Source organism: Natrix helvetica, assembly GCF_964273705.1.
Source record: "Natrix helvetica genome assembly, chromosome: 2".
In the NCBI taxonomy this organism is placed as follows: domain Eukaryota; kingdom Metazoa; phylum Chordata; class Lepidosauria; order Squamata; family Natricidae; genus Natrix; species Natrix helvetica.
The window spans coordinates 296,415,405-296,430,498 of record NC_138552.1 but is presented as its reverse complement, the minus strand read 5'-3'; the positions used below and the strand labels follow the sequence as shown (position 1 = coordinate 296,430,498).

The window sequence follows — 15,094 nt, the reverse complement described above, 5'->3', positions numbered from 1 at the left end:
TATATTTTTTATAGTGTGGTGACCAAAACTGGATGGCTTTACGTGTGTCAATTGTCAAGCATCCGAAAGGGTGGCAAATGGAGTGGAGGTGTTGTCCCACTCCTGCAATTATGGAGGGCAGCTTGGCGAATAGAATAAGATAGAGAATAGAATAGAATAGAATAGAATAGAATAACAGAGTTGGAAGGGACCATGGAGGTCTTCTAGTCCAACCCCCTGCCTAGGCAGGAAACGCTACATCATTTCAGACAAATGGCCATCCAATCTCCAAAATCAATGTTGGAGCACTCACAACTTCTGGAGGCAACTTGTTCCACTGATTGTTCTCACTGTCTGGAAATTTCTCCTTAGTTCTTAAAGGAAGTTATCACCCAGCCCTCTCCCAAAAAAATGAAATATCCTAGGAAATAATTAAAAGGCAGAATATTATATTTCCCTGGATGTGAAAAGCAAGAAACATGTTTTAAACTGAGAGTAGCTCCCTGCAGGTTCCTGCCCCCACCCACTTTGTCGATGGGCCATTAAGAAGGCCAAGCCAGTCCCTTTGCATAATAAAGAGTTCTCAACTTCAGCTCCAGGGGGATGGGATTAAGGCATGATAATATTGGCCCTTTACCCAACTCCCCACATGGCATCTGAGAACTCAACCAAACCTGGATTCAAAACGCAGCCTAGAGAGTTGCCCCCGCATGACCCCATGGGAGTCTGACAACCAATCAGAATGCAAGCTCAAGATCAAAGGCCAGAGAGGGCATAAAACCAGGGACTTTCAGCATCTCAGTCCTCCCTTCTCTTCTTCTCCCCAACATTGAAGCATGTGATCACCTTTTCTGTTCCGGAGCTCAAGCCACGTGGTCCTGTCCACCATTAAAACCATCTTTCCAATCAGCCTCCATGTCTCCAGTGTCTTTTTCCCCACTTGGAGACGAACCCAGAAGGATATTTCTTCCAACAATTGGCACCCCAGATGGGACTCCAAACTAGCCTAACCAATGAATATGACCCAGGTAAGCCTCCCATGCTGGCACAGACCCCACTGAGTCTGTGGGTGGACTTTATCTTGGCCTTAGCCATTTGGATGTAGGTTTTAAAGGGGTTTTGAGTTTGAGCTCAAAGGCTGCCTGGAAAGAAGGTGAGTACCTCTAAATTTTAATTCTCTAAAATATAATTTTAAAGCATGGGAAATGTGTGTATGCGTGCATGTGTGTGACTAGTGTGTGTGAAAATGGATGGAAAAGTGAATGAATTTTTTTTTATTTTGTTGTTGTTGTTTTTGTCCTGTGAGAGAAAAAAGCAAATGCCCATTGTGTGTAAAGAGAAAGGAAAAGAGGAGGTGCACATACCCGCTGACGACAGGACCCCTCCTGGGTAGCTGTGCGGCTGGTCCACCCGAGTCTTTCCCCAAGACTTGAAAACTGTCAGAAAGTCCCTGCGAGTAAGGGTGCGAAAGAAGGTTCCCATGGTGAGGAACGCAAAAAGTCCCTCCGAAGAGTGCAAAAAGTCCCTCCAAAGGGCGAGAAAAAGTCCCTTTAAAAGGGTGTGAAACGTCCTCTAAGGATGTGAATTTGAAGCGGGAAATACGAAGCGGCAAGCCCGGCTAGGACGAAGTGAGCCCACATCTGAGCAGGATCATGAGAAGCGGTAACTCACGGGCAGCCATGGAAACCCCCCTAGGGGAGCTGTTGGGGGCCTGGGACAAAAAGCAGATGCCTGTCCTGGCCAGAATGAAAAAAAAAAGGAAAGCAAAACAGATATGTAGAGAAATGGGCTTTGCTGAAAGATGATACAAGAGAACTAATTTGGCTACATAAAGGTATTTAAAAGAAAAGGGAAAATGTTGGGGTTTCTTTTTTTCTCTTGTCTGTCTCTTTGCCTTCTATGCAACCACTAATTTAACAGATTTGTGCTGGGAATGACTAGGATGTGTAAACCTGAGAGTTCTCTTTTCCCCCCCCTCTTATTTTCTCCTTGTGTAAATGTGTGTCTAAGTCTTTGTGCACCCTCAAGGTAATTGTAACTAAGATGTCTCCAATCCAAAAGACAATAATTTTGAAGTGTTCAAAGAAAGAAAAGAGTAAACTGGCAGAAATTGCCTTCGCTCAGTTTGTTGGGCCCAGAAAACTAAGTGAAGGTGGGGGGAGTCTTTACTTTGTGTCTGTTTGGCCAGCAGAAACAGAGTAAAGAGATTTTTTTCCTTCCTTCCTTCCTTCCTTCCTTCCTTCCTTCCTTCCTTCCTTCCTTCCTTCCTTCTACCTTAAAGTAACAACTCAGGAAATGTTTTAAGTTCATTTACAAGAAAAGTTTCATCCTTGCACTTATTGTGTGTTTAAATGATTTTACCTGTTCATTTCTATCCTGAAGCATGTGAATCCAGACCCCATTTCTCATCTGTGATATCCCCATAATGTTACTCTGCCTGCAAGCTATCTACCCCCCCCTCCCTTACCTCTAATCCTCCAACAATGCCTTTTCTGTGGGGGAGGGGACCTAGTTCTCATGTCTTTCAGCCCTGCACAGATGAGCAGAGCACATGGATCCAGATGACTCTAGAGGAGACCCTCCATCCATTTGAGCCAGGAATTGGGTTTGGGTCTAGTCCTCCACTGAATGTCCAGCAACCAGAGTGAAGCCTAAATCACCAGCCTTACCACCAAACCAAGCATGCCACCCTAGCAGACATGAAAGAACCCTGAAGGAAATGAAGAAGTAAAGACCAAAAGACTTTTCAATTCCCAGAAGACAGCTGAAAAGACTATGGGGAGGGTGGAAATTGATTGTAAGGTTTTCTTTCTTGTCTCATTTATATTGTAATCAGTTTAAGGTATTCATGTAAGAATTGTATTTGAAAATGGCTAGCACAGAAAATTCTGAACACCTTAGACTGTCTAGTGGGAGGGAAATTTTGTCCAATATGTCTGTATTTTCTGTATTGTAGAAGCAGCTACACACACACACACATACACACACACACACACACACACACACACAGAGACAGAGACAGAGACAGAGACAGAGACAGAGACAGAGAGAGAGAACGTATTCAGAATTAGATTGAAACTATCTCCTTGACTTAACTCCACACAAAGCTTTTCCTAGGTTGATTTTGCCCTGGCAGAAAAACCTAAGCAGTGATATCTCCCTGTTAATTCAATTGGGGAGGGTCAATTCCCCTCAGGCAATTCCCCCACTTGAAGAGTAGCAGAAAGGATCTCCAAAACCTGAGCCCTGAATAAGAGCTAGGCAGGTTCAAGAACCATCCCTTTGAAATGGGCAGCCTGTAACTTAAAGGAAAAGCATGGCTGTGAGGAATTTTGGGACTTCTGCTTGCTTGAATCCTGTCTGGAAGCTCACAGAAAGTGATATCTGATATTAATTGGCATAGAAAATTAGATACTGTAAATTTCTTTCCAGAAATTGTGCCCTGACTGCTAGGCCTTCATTTTTGAAAGCTCTCTGGGAGCCACTGAAGAGATCCTTCTGCTGTCTCTCTCAATGCCTTTCCATCAGAAAAATTAAGTTTCCCTGATATGACCAATTTTAATCTTTTGTCAAGAACATGTGCGTTCCACTCACATGTTTTGAAAAAAAAAGGAGGGATTGTGGAAACTTATCACCCAGCCGTCTCCCAGAAAAATGAAATATTCTAGGAAATATTGAAATGGCAGAATATTATATTTCCCTGGATGTGAAAAGGAAGAAACATGTTTTAAAGAGAGAATAGCTCCCTGCAGCTTCCTGCCTCCATCCACTTTGTCAATGGGCCATTAAGAAGGCCAAGCCAGTCCCTTGACATAATAAAGAGTTCTCCCCTTCAGCTCCAGGGGGATGGGATCAAGGCATGATAATATTGGCCCTTTTCCCAACTCGCCACATGGCATCTGAGAACTCAACCAAACCTGGATTCAAAACTCAGCCTAGAGAGTTGCCCCTGCATGACCCCATGGGAGTCTGACAACCAATCAGAATGCAAGCTCAAGATCAAAGGCCAGAGAGTGCATAAAACCAAGGACTCAACATCTCAGCCCTTCCTTCTCTTCTTCTCCACCAACATTGAAGCATGTGATCTCATTTTTTGTTCAGGACTCAAGCCATGTGGTCCTGTCCACCATTAAACCATCTTTCCAAGCAGCCTCCATGTCTCCAGTGTCTTTTTCCCCACTTGGAGCCGAACCCAGAAGGACATTTCTTCCAACATTCTAATTGGATGAGCATGGAGATATTCTCTGGCTAAGCAGGAGCCCTTTAAAGAAAGGCTTACAGCTGTGGTTCTCAACCTCTTGAAGGTGGGTGGACTTCAACCCCCAGGATTCCCCAGCCAGCAGAATTTAAGAAGGGTGGGGGATTCTGGGTATTGAAATCCACCCATCTAGAAGCAGCGAAGGTTAATAAACCCTGATAAATTACAAGGACCAGTAGCCACTCCAGCACCCCCTCCCCCCCCCTGGAAAGGAGAGAAGCCGGTAAGTTCTCACCATCAAAGCCAGCAGATTTGAGGAACAAGTGGTGGCCCGAGATGATCAGGTGTGTTTGTGTGTCTATTTTTATTTTTTAAAAAAGTTTTTTGTTCTCTTACATACAATTATGCAGTTGCAAGAAAAAGTATGTGAACCCCTTGGGATTACGTGGAGTTTTGCATGAATTCTTCATAAAATGTGGTCTGAACTTCATCTAAGTCACAACAATAGAAAAGTCACAGTCTGCTGAAAATAATACTACACAAACATTACATGTTGCCATGGTTTAATTGAACATAACAAGTAAACATTCACATTGCAGGGAGGAAAAAGTATGTGAACCCCTTGGGATTACGTGGAGTTTTGCATGAATTGGTCATAAAATGTGGTCTGAACTTCATCTAAGTCACAACAATAGAAAAGTCACAGTCTGCTGAAAATAATACTACACAAACATTACATGTTGCTATGGTTTAATTGAACATAACATGTAAACATTCACAGTGCAGGGAGGAAAAAGTATTTGAGCCCCTAGCCTAATGACTTCTCCAAGAGCTAATTGGAGCCAGGAGTGAGCCAACCTTGACTCCAATCAGTGTGATGACATTGGATGTGTTGCTGCCCTTTAAAAACACACACCTGTTTTGGGTTTACTGGTTTCAAGAAGGAAGAGGAAGCAGATGTGAACATGCCTCGCAGAAAAGAGCTCTCGGAAGACCTACGATCAAGAATTGTTGACTTGCATGAAGCTGGAAAGGGTTACAAAAGTATCTCCAAAAGCCTTGATGTTCATGTGTCCACGGTAAGACAGACTGTCTACAAATGGAGAAAGTTTAGCACTGTTGCTACTCTCCCTAGGCGTGGCCGTCCTGTAAAAATGACCGCAAGAGCGCAGCGCAAAATGCTCCAGGAGGTGAAGAAGAATCCTAGAGCGTCAACTAAAGACCTACAGAAATCTCTGGCACATGCTAACGTTTTTGTTGACACATCTACAATAAGGAAAACATTAAACAAGAATGGAGTACAGTAGGTATACATTCATATAGTTATTTATTCTTATTTATATTTATGCACTTTTATGCATTTATTTTTTTTCCATTTCAAAGATTATAATATGCAGTTTGGGTTGCTTTATTTACCATCCCATCCGCCTGTTTTAATACCACCTTATTTTCCCTTTCTTTTCTCCCTCCCTCCATTCTCTACTTCCTTCCTTCCTCTTCCTTCTTCCCTTACCTCTCCCCTACTCCTACTCTTCCTCTTCCCCTTCCTACCCTCTCTCCTTCTCTTCCTCTCCTTTCCACCCTCCCCTCCTTACCTCTTCCTTCCCTCCTCCTCCTCTCGTCTTCTCCTCCTCTCTCCCTTTCTTTTTCTGTTGTTATAGGTGTCTCTTTTAAATCTCAGTTTATGTTTTCTTGGGATGGTATTTCCACAAACCCAAATATAGTTTAGTATCATTTCTTATTCTCTTTCTTTCGCTGATCTATCCTATGTTTTTTCCCCTTTATATCTCACTCTTGAATATATACTTGTATATTTAGTAATTTCTTTTCTGATTTCCCCTGCTTTCCCATTTAATAGTGTTTCGTCAGGGTTCTGTAGCTTCCCCTTACTTTCTTTTCTGGATTCCTTTCTCTAGCTAGTGTTTGTGTGTCTATGTATCTGAACAATCCACACCTCCTACCTCCAAAGCCAAGCATGAAGTGTGGAGAAGCCAAAGCTCCCATGCAAACTGCACAACACACAATGTTACTAACGTTAATAGGAAAAAGGGGTTGTATTATTATGTTCATAGTATGTTAGGAGGAATATGAATAGGAAAGGTTAATAAAATGGGAAAATAGGAGGAGGAAGGATTTGGTATGTTTGCTGCCTTGAAATTACTCAGGAAGAAATAAAGTTGGGTTAAAATAATCTAAAAACCTAATGTTTTGAAAGGGAAAATTCCATTTTAGAACTAAAAAAATATTTTTAAAATAGGTGTCTGGAAAGGGACAATTTATTTTGATTGATAGATACATGGATGGATGGATGGATGGATGGATGGATAGATAATGATAGGTGATGGATTGATAGATAGATAGAATGATTAGATAGATAATGATAGATGATGGATGGATGGATGGATAGATATAGATAGAATGAATGAAAGAATGAGATCGATAGATGCACAATGATGGATGGATGGATAGAAGGACAGACAGACAAATAAAAATACAATTTCATTGCTTCGAATAAAACCTTTTCAAAGGGACATTTTGAAATTAAAGAAAACAAATTCCTCTTTTGGCAGACTGTTGCTCTCCAAAAATGAAAATTCATTTTAATTACATTTTTTTAAAAAATTAAAAATGAAAATTAATTAAAAAAATGTAAAAGTGAAAATTAATTTAATTGATTAAAAAGTTTAAAAAATGAATATTAATTTAATTCATTATATTAAAACTGGGCCCCTTTTTTCGGGGCGGGGAGGGGGGATTTCTCTTCCTTTCTCTATTTTACCCCAACTTCGGGCAGAGGGAGGCGCTTCCTGGGCATGCGCAGAACGCCTCCCTTGTCTCTCCCCCCCCGTGCAGAGCAAGAAGGAAGGCGGGGCGGGGCTATAGAGGGCGGGGCCTGAGGATGCGGGGCGGGGCGTCGCACATGCCCAGCCTCCAAGATGGCGGCGCCCGGAAAACAGTGAGTCCGGCCTTGTTGTCGCCGACGGCCGGGGTGGCCTCTGAGCATGGGCAGACGGCGCCCGCGGTGGGAGGGGGCACAGGGGGACGCTGCTGAGGTGGTGGTGGTGGGGGAAGTCGCGGCCTACTCAAGCGCGAGGCCCGAGGGGGATGGTCACGAGGAGCCCCTAGGATGACGTCATTCCGGTGGGGGGGGCTGGAGGGAGGGGGGCGAGTGGCCCTGATGCCCCCCCCCCACTCCTGGGACATCCCCCCGCCCTCCAGGCCTTTTAGTTGGGGAGGGGTCGGTTTCCATACTGGGGGTTCCTCCCCCCCTCCCCAAATTGGGTGTTTTGCTTCTCTGTGGATATGAAATTGTCAGCGTTATTGTTATTGTTGCTATTGTGTTGTTGTTATTATCCTACACAAGGAGATGCTGGTTTCTGAGCTGGGCTGGGCCTGCCCCTCATCCGCAGCTTGGCAGGGCGGTTTTAAAAAATAAAATCACACACACACACACACACACACACACACACGTATATATCACTACAATACAATACAATACAATGCAATAGTAGAGTTGGAAGGGACCTTGGAGGTCTTCTAGTCCAACCCCCTGCCCAGGCAGGAAACCCTGTACTTTTTCAGACAAATGGCTATCCAACATCTTCTTAAAGATTTCCAGGGTTGGGGCATTCACAACTTCTGGAGGCATGGAGTTCCACTGGTTAATTGTTGTAACTGCCAGGAAATTTCCCCTCAGTTCTAAGTTGCTTCTCTCCTTGATTAGTTTCCACCCATTGCTTCTTGTTCTACCCTCAGGTGCCTTGGAGAATAGGATAGTGATAGGGAGAGAAGAGAAGAATTGGAAGGGACCTTGGAGGTCTTCTAGTCCAACCCCCTGCCTAGGCAGGAAACCCTATACCGTTTCAGGCAAATGGCTCTCCAACATCTTCTTAAAGACTTCCAGTGTTGGGGCCTTCACAACTTCTGGAGGCATGGAGTTCCACTGGTTAATTGTTGTAACTGCCAGGAAATTTCCCCTCAGTTCTATATACATACACATATATATCAATACATACACACACACACACACGCCAATCAATACAGGTAGTCCTCGACTTACATCAGTTAGTGACCGGTCGAAGTTACAAGGGCGCTGAAAAAGAGGGACTTGAGACCGTTTTTCAGTTAACAACTGTTGCAGCATCCCCATGGTCACCTGATCAAAGTTCAGAATGCTTGGCAACCGACTCATACTTATGACGGTTGCAGTGTCCTGGGGTCACATGATCCCCTTTTGCGACCTTCTGACAAGCAGAAGTCCATGGGGAAGCCGGATTCACTTAACCATGTGACTAACCTAAGAACTGCAGGGATTCACTTAACAACTATGACCAGAAAGGTCACAAAATGGGGGGGGGGAGAACCCACTTAACAGCTGTCTCACTTTGCAACAGAAGTTTTGGATTCAACTAAGGTTGTAAGACGAGGACTACCTGAAGTCCATATATGAAAGGAGCCAGGGTGGACGAACAATGGGAAATTCGAGGACACGTAGACTTCAACTCCCAGAATTCCCCAGTCAGTATTGCCACTGCTAAGAATTCTGGGAATTAAAGTCAATGTGGTAGTCAGATTCACTTAACAACTGCGTGAGTAACTTCAGAAATGTGTTCATTCACTTAACAACGGTGGTAAGAAAGGTTGTAAAATGGGACCAAACTCAGTTCTGTCTCTCCTTGGAATGGAAATTTTGGGCTCATAAATTGGTCGGAAGTTGAGAACTGCCTTTACACCATGTCCCTCCCCCGTGCTCACAGAATGGGGCGAAACTCATTTTGTCTCCTTTAAAAACATAAGTTTTGGACTCCACTGTGGTCGTATGTCGAGGACTGGGTGTATTCATTATCCTGGGACACATTTCTTTGCCTTCCTTCCTAATAAATATTCTGTTACAATTGCTGTTTTCATCACAGCAAGACTAAAGTTTCCCCTCAAATGCTGCTCCCGCCTCTCTTTTCCCATTTAAACAAAAAAAGATTTGGCTGGGAAGTTCAAAATGATTTTTGAATATTCTCTATATAGGCGTTTATATATGTGTGCGTACACACAAACACACACACAACACCTGGATTGAAGCTTCACCAACTGTTTTGTTCAATAATAATATCAACAATTATAATATAAAAATAATTGCTGGGACTGACACCCCATAGACCTGATGGATGTCCTCACTGGTTTTTTTTCTGTTTAAAAAATGAATAATAATAATGATAATGATAATGATAATGATAATGATAATGATAATCATTAATAAAATTAATAATATTCCCCTGGGTTAGGAGGACACTTCCCAAGTTGTTTTCCTGGAAAGAAATATTTGTCTGGGCTTGGTGCTCCCCGATTGCCTTGTTGTTCATGAGTAATAAAAAAATAAGCACTTGATAGGTGGATAAAGATGCGTAATCCAGTGTGAACATCTGGCTGGCTGTGCAAACAGCCATAATAATACTCTGCCTGGAGAGAATTTCCCCAAAAATGGGCTCCAGCACAAGTCCAAAAGCTCCGGAGACAAAACCTCTCGTCCCGGATCCTGCAACATAATACTATTGACATCCTGACTGCTGTTTTGTTTGTTTATTTGTTTGTTTATTGCATTTATATGCCGCCCTTCTCCCAAAGGACTCAGGGTGGCGTACAACACTAAAAAACAACAACAACAACACATATTACAAAAGTTAAAAAGGAAATTAAATAAAGTATCCAAAAACAAACCCAATTAATATTAACAATAAAATTTTGAAAATTAGATTAAAATTAACAATTAAATTAATCATTTATTTTATTCTGTTCAGGCCAGGCCGGCTTGCTGGAAAAGCCAACTTTTTCTCCTTAAAAGCATTAATACAGGTAGTCCTTAACTTACAACAATTCGTTTAGTGACCGTTCAAAGTCACAACGGCACTGAAAAGAGTGCCTGATGGCAATTTTTGACACAACCATTGCAACATCCCTATCATCACGGGATCAAAATTCAGAACAGCTGACTCACATTTATGACGGTTGCAGAGTCCCGGGGTCACTTGATCCCGTTTTGTGACCTTCTGACAAGCCAAGTCAACGGGGAAGCCAGATTCGCTTAACGACCACTTTACTAACTTAACAACAGTGGTTCAATGAACAACCATGACAAGAAAGGTCATAGAATTGGGCAAAATTCACTTAAATGTCTCACTTCACAACATAAATTTGGGGCTCAATTGTCGTAAGTTGAGGACCACCTGTAACACAGGTAGTCCTCAACTTACGACCACAATTGAGCTACAACTGTCGTAGATATGAACCAGTAGCTAGGCATCTGAATCTCTCTTCACGTGGCCATGGAAATGTTGCTAAGTGTCAAAAATGGACATAAATCACTTTTTTTGAGAACCGTTGTAACTCTGAACGGTCACTAAACGAATGGTTGTAAGTTGTGGACTACTTGTAATAGGCAGCTACGAAAATTCGGGAGTTGAAATCCACATTTCCTGATGTGGCCAGTCACGGCCATCATATTCAGCCAAGAAAGGTGCCTCTTCATTGTGAATTAACTAATCGTAGTAAGTTATGTGTATGTATTTATCACATGCATTTGTGTACCCGTCGCAAGATATCAGTGTTTTAAAATCAAAGTATGCACTTAATATCACTTTATAAGGCCTTGGTAAGGCCACACTTGGAATCCTGCATTCAGTTTTTGTCGCCACAATGTAGAAAAGATGTGGAGACTCTAGAAAGAGTGCAGAGAAGAGCAACAAAGAGGATTAGGGGACTGGAGACTAAAACATATGAAGAACGGTTGCAGGAACTAGGTATGTCTAGCTTAAGAGAAAGAAGGACTAGGGGAGACACGATAGCATTGTTCCAATATCTCAGGTGTCGCCACAAAGAAGAGGGAGTCAAACTATTCTCCAAAGCAGCTGAGGGCAGAACAAGAAGCAATGGGTGGAAACTAATCAAGGAGAGAAGCAACTTAGAACTGAGGAGAAATTTCCTGACAGTGAGAACAATTAATCAGTGGAACAGAAGTTGCCTCCAGAAGTTGTGAATGCCCCAACACTGGAAGTCTTTAAGAAGATGTTGGATAGCCATCTGTCTGAAACGGTATAGGGTTTCCTGCCTAGGCAGAGGGTTGGACTAGAAGACCTCCAAGGTCCCTTCCAACTCTGCTATTGTATTGTATTGTACTTGATCACATAAAGTAAATTTTCTTGTAAGGAGAAAAGTGGGTGAGCAGAAGTCTGCATATACAGGTAGTCAGTCCCTGACTTACAACAGTTCATTTAGTGACCGTTCAAAATGGTGTAGGGTTTTCTGCCTAAGCAGGGGGTTGGATGTCACTAACCTAACAACTGCAGTGAGTCACTTAACAACTGTGGCAAGGAAGGTCGTAAAACGGGGCAACATTCACTTCACAACGGTCTCGCTTAGCAGCGGAAATGTTGGGCTGAATGGTGGTCATAGGTCAGGGGCTACCTGTACCTTCTTTTGCTCCTAAATAGACAGGATGAAAGTCTGAAATTAATTCAACCATGGTGAATCCCGTAGACCTAAAACTTTGATTTTCTCTGGACAGGTATGGACTTATCTTTCCTAAGAAGGTTCAGCAGAAGGGACTGGTCAAGCATGCTGCGTTTATGGACGACTCCGACGAAGAGGTCAGTGTCTGAAGCAGCTTTGATTAGTCGGTGTGATTGTGGCTTTGTGTGTTGCCTGCAAAGGGTGCCTTTCATTGGGACGTAGCAACAACCCTGGCGAAGTGAGTCCGAAGGTTTTATGGGGTTTGTGTCTCAAATCTCAGTCCTAAAGCTTGTAGGGCAGGGGTGTCCAAAGTTGGCAACTTTAAGACTTGTGGACTTCAACTCCCAGAATTCCCCAGCCAGCTCTGCTGGCTGGGGAATTCTGGGAGTTGAAGTCCACAAGTCTTAAAGTTGCCAACTTTGGACACCCCTGTTGTAGAGGAAGCAGGGTCCTTTGATGACTTGCAGACTTCAACTCCCAGAATTCTTGAGCCAGCCGTGGCTCAGGAATGCTGGGAGTTGAAGTCCAGGAGTCCAAAAAGGGCCGCCGTTCCCCATGCTGCTCAGGAATTCTGGGAGTTGAAGTCCACAAGGTATCAAAGGGCCATCGTTCCCCACCCCTATTGCAGGGTTTCCTTGTCGGGTGCAGGTTTGAGCCTCATTGCAGTTTGGGTTGTCTGCTTTTACACTTTGTTCTGCTGTGTTGTGCAATTGTTGGTACACAGAGCTGGGCTTGCGGTTGTGTTTTCAGTCCTTAATCTTGAATTTGCTTTTTTCCCCACAAACCGTTGCTCACCAAGTCGACATCTGTGACTTCAAGATCTCTGTCGAAACACAAAAGAGCTCATCATAATCATTTAATTCAAACTATTGTGAGATCTCAAGAATGAATTCTGGGCGCTGAAGTCCACACACACCTTAAAGCTTGCTGGCTGAGGAATTCTGGGAATTAAAGTCCACCCGTCTTAAAATTGCTAAGGCTGAGAAATTCTGCTTTAACACCATCCAGTTATCAGTCCCAAAGGTGCTTTTTCAGGAGGCAACTGGACTTTCTGGTTGTTTTCTTTGAAGACGTTTTGCTTCTCCTCCCAGAAGCTTCTTCAGCTCTGACTGGATGGTAGGGAAAGAGAGGATTGATCTTCCTTGCAGACAGCTGGTCCTTTGCATCCTTTTAGATGGCCCTTGAGGCCACCTGGAGGTTTCTCTGTGTCCTCAGGGTCACCCGAGTGGGGCAAATGGGGGTGGAGCCTTCTCTTCTCCTCCTTAATAATAATAATAATAATAAATTTGAATTTATTAGCCGCTCCCTTTCCAGGCAGGACTCGGGGCGGCGTACACTAGGACATATATAAACATACATATATACAAAGACATACATGCACGGAGGAGGTAATAGATTACAACATTTAGACAATTAAAACCATTAACATACCCCAATAATAAAAACCCAATATACAATAAAAATTTAAAATTTAAAAAAGACAGTCAGGAGGAATATGAAAAATTATGGTTGAGCCAAGCCAGATAATTGAAAGCGGTGGGTCTTCAACTGTACATGGAAGGAGCGGAGATCGGAAATAATCCTGATGTCACGGGGGAGGTCATTCCACAGGGCTGGGCCCATCACCGAGAAGGCTCTGCTCCTGGGTGTCGCCCCCCGACACTGTTTGGCGGACGGCACCCGAAGAAGTCCCTCTCTGTGTGAGCGGATTGGTCGTAGGGATGTGTGGGGCAGGATGCGATCCTGCATGTAACTAGGTCCTGTGCCATGAAGCGCTTTAAAGATCATAATCAAAACCTTGAAACGCACTCGGTAGACCACAGGAAGCCAGTGCAGCTCGCGCAGGAGAGGTGTCACATGGGAGTATCTAGTCCTCCCCATAATCACCCGCGCGGCCGCGTTCTGGACCAACTGTAGTCTCCGAGTGCATCTCAAGGGAAGCCCCATGTAGAGAGCATTGCAGTAGTCCAGGCGAGACGTCACTAGCGCATGGGTGACTGTGCGTAGGGCATCCCGGTCCAATAAGGGGCGCAATTGGCGCATCAGGCGGACCTGATGGAACGACCCCCTTGCCACAGCTGTTACATGGTCATCCATGGACAGCCGGGCATCTAGGAGGACGCCCAAATTGCGCACCTGTTCCATGGGGGCTAATTGCACGCCCCCAATGGCCAGGGATGGAAGCACCTGGTTGAACCGGGGGGCCGGAAGCCACAGCCACTCCGTCTTGGAAGGGTTGAGTTTTAGTCGGTTGTCATCCATCCAGACCCGTACGGCCTCCAAACACCGGGACATCATTTCGACGGCCTCATTGGGGTGGTTCGGGGTGGAAATGTATAGCTGAGTATCATCAGCATACAGATGATATCCCACCCCAAAACCACGGATGATCTCGCCCAGCGGTTTCATGTATGTGTTGAACAGGACTCCCTCCTCCTCTTAATTCCCCTCCTTTACTTCCTCTGCTTTTCCCTTTCTTCCTTTCCCTCCTCATCCTTCCTCCTTTCTTCTTCCCTTCCCTTTCCTCCCTCCTTCTCTCTTCTCCTCCTCCTTACCCTCTCTCCTACTCTTAATTCCCCACCCTTCCTTTCTCTCCTTTACCCTTTCTTCTTTTCCCTCCTCATCCACCCTCCTTTCCAAACAAAATAGAGGTAGCCCTCAAATTATGACCACAATTGACCCCAACATTTTTGTTTCTAAGCGAGACAGTTGTTAAGTGAGTTTTGCCCCATTGTATGCCCTTTCTCACCACAGTTGTTAAGTGAATCACGCTGTTTTTAAGTTGGGAACACAGTTCTTAAGTGGATCCTGTTTCCCCACAGACTTCAGTTGTTGGAAGGTCGCAAATGTGGATCACGTGACACCCCCCCCCCCGGGCCCCCGCAACCGTCATAAATACGATTCAATTGCCAAGCATCCAACTATGGATCATGTGATAGTGTGGAGATGCGGCAACGGTTGTAAGTGCGAAACACGGTCCAAAGTCCCTTCTTTTTGTGCTGCGATCACTTCGGTCACTAAGTGAACTGTTGTAAGTCGAGAAGAATGTGTATCACTGCTGGGTGGCATGGGCTTAGCCATTTTTAGCATTTTTGTAAAAATTCCAAGTATGCAGCCCCCTATTTGGTGGGTCTCAAAATCTGTGATTAGGACAAAAGGCGTTTTCTCCAGCAGAGGGCGCCACACACCAAGAAACACACACATTTCTATGGCTTTTCCTGAGTCACAAAGCAGCTTTAAGCTCTGCAGAAATACAGGCGGTCCCTGACTTACGACCACAATGGGGCCCAAAATTTCTGTGGTTAAGAGAGTTACCGTATTTTTCAGAGTATAAGATGCACCAAGATTTTGAAGAGGTAAATTAAAAAAAAAACAGTTTTGGCACTCTGTAGACTTCCCCAAAACATACCATTTTTT

At 44.0% G+C, this 15,094-nt stretch overlaps 1 protein-coding gene across 4 annotated transcripts in view; it reads left to right on the top strand.

The window, feature by feature from the left end:
• The first annotated feature begins 4,367 nt into the window (after window positions 1–4,367).
• The window catches only part of NSRP1 (nuclear speckle splicing regulatory protein 1), a 34,802-nt gene continuing 24,075 nt past the window's right edge, over window positions 4,368–15,094 (top strand). The window contains exons 1-2 of one of the 4 annotated variants that reach the window (XM_081945450.1): window positions 4,368–4,521; window positions 11,733–11,814. In XM_081945450.1, the coding sequence (XP_081801576.1) occupies window positions 4,514–4,521; window positions 11,733–11,814 (90 nt within the window). In that variant the 5' untranslated portion in view covers window positions 4,368–4,513. Of the gene's footprint in view, window positions 4,522–5,182; window positions 5,257–5,311; window positions 5,481–7,059; window positions 7,134–11,732; window positions 11,815–15,094 lie in introns of those variants that run through there. The other 3 variants (XM_081945448.1, XM_081945447.1, XM_081945449.1) reach the window with 3 other exon arrangements.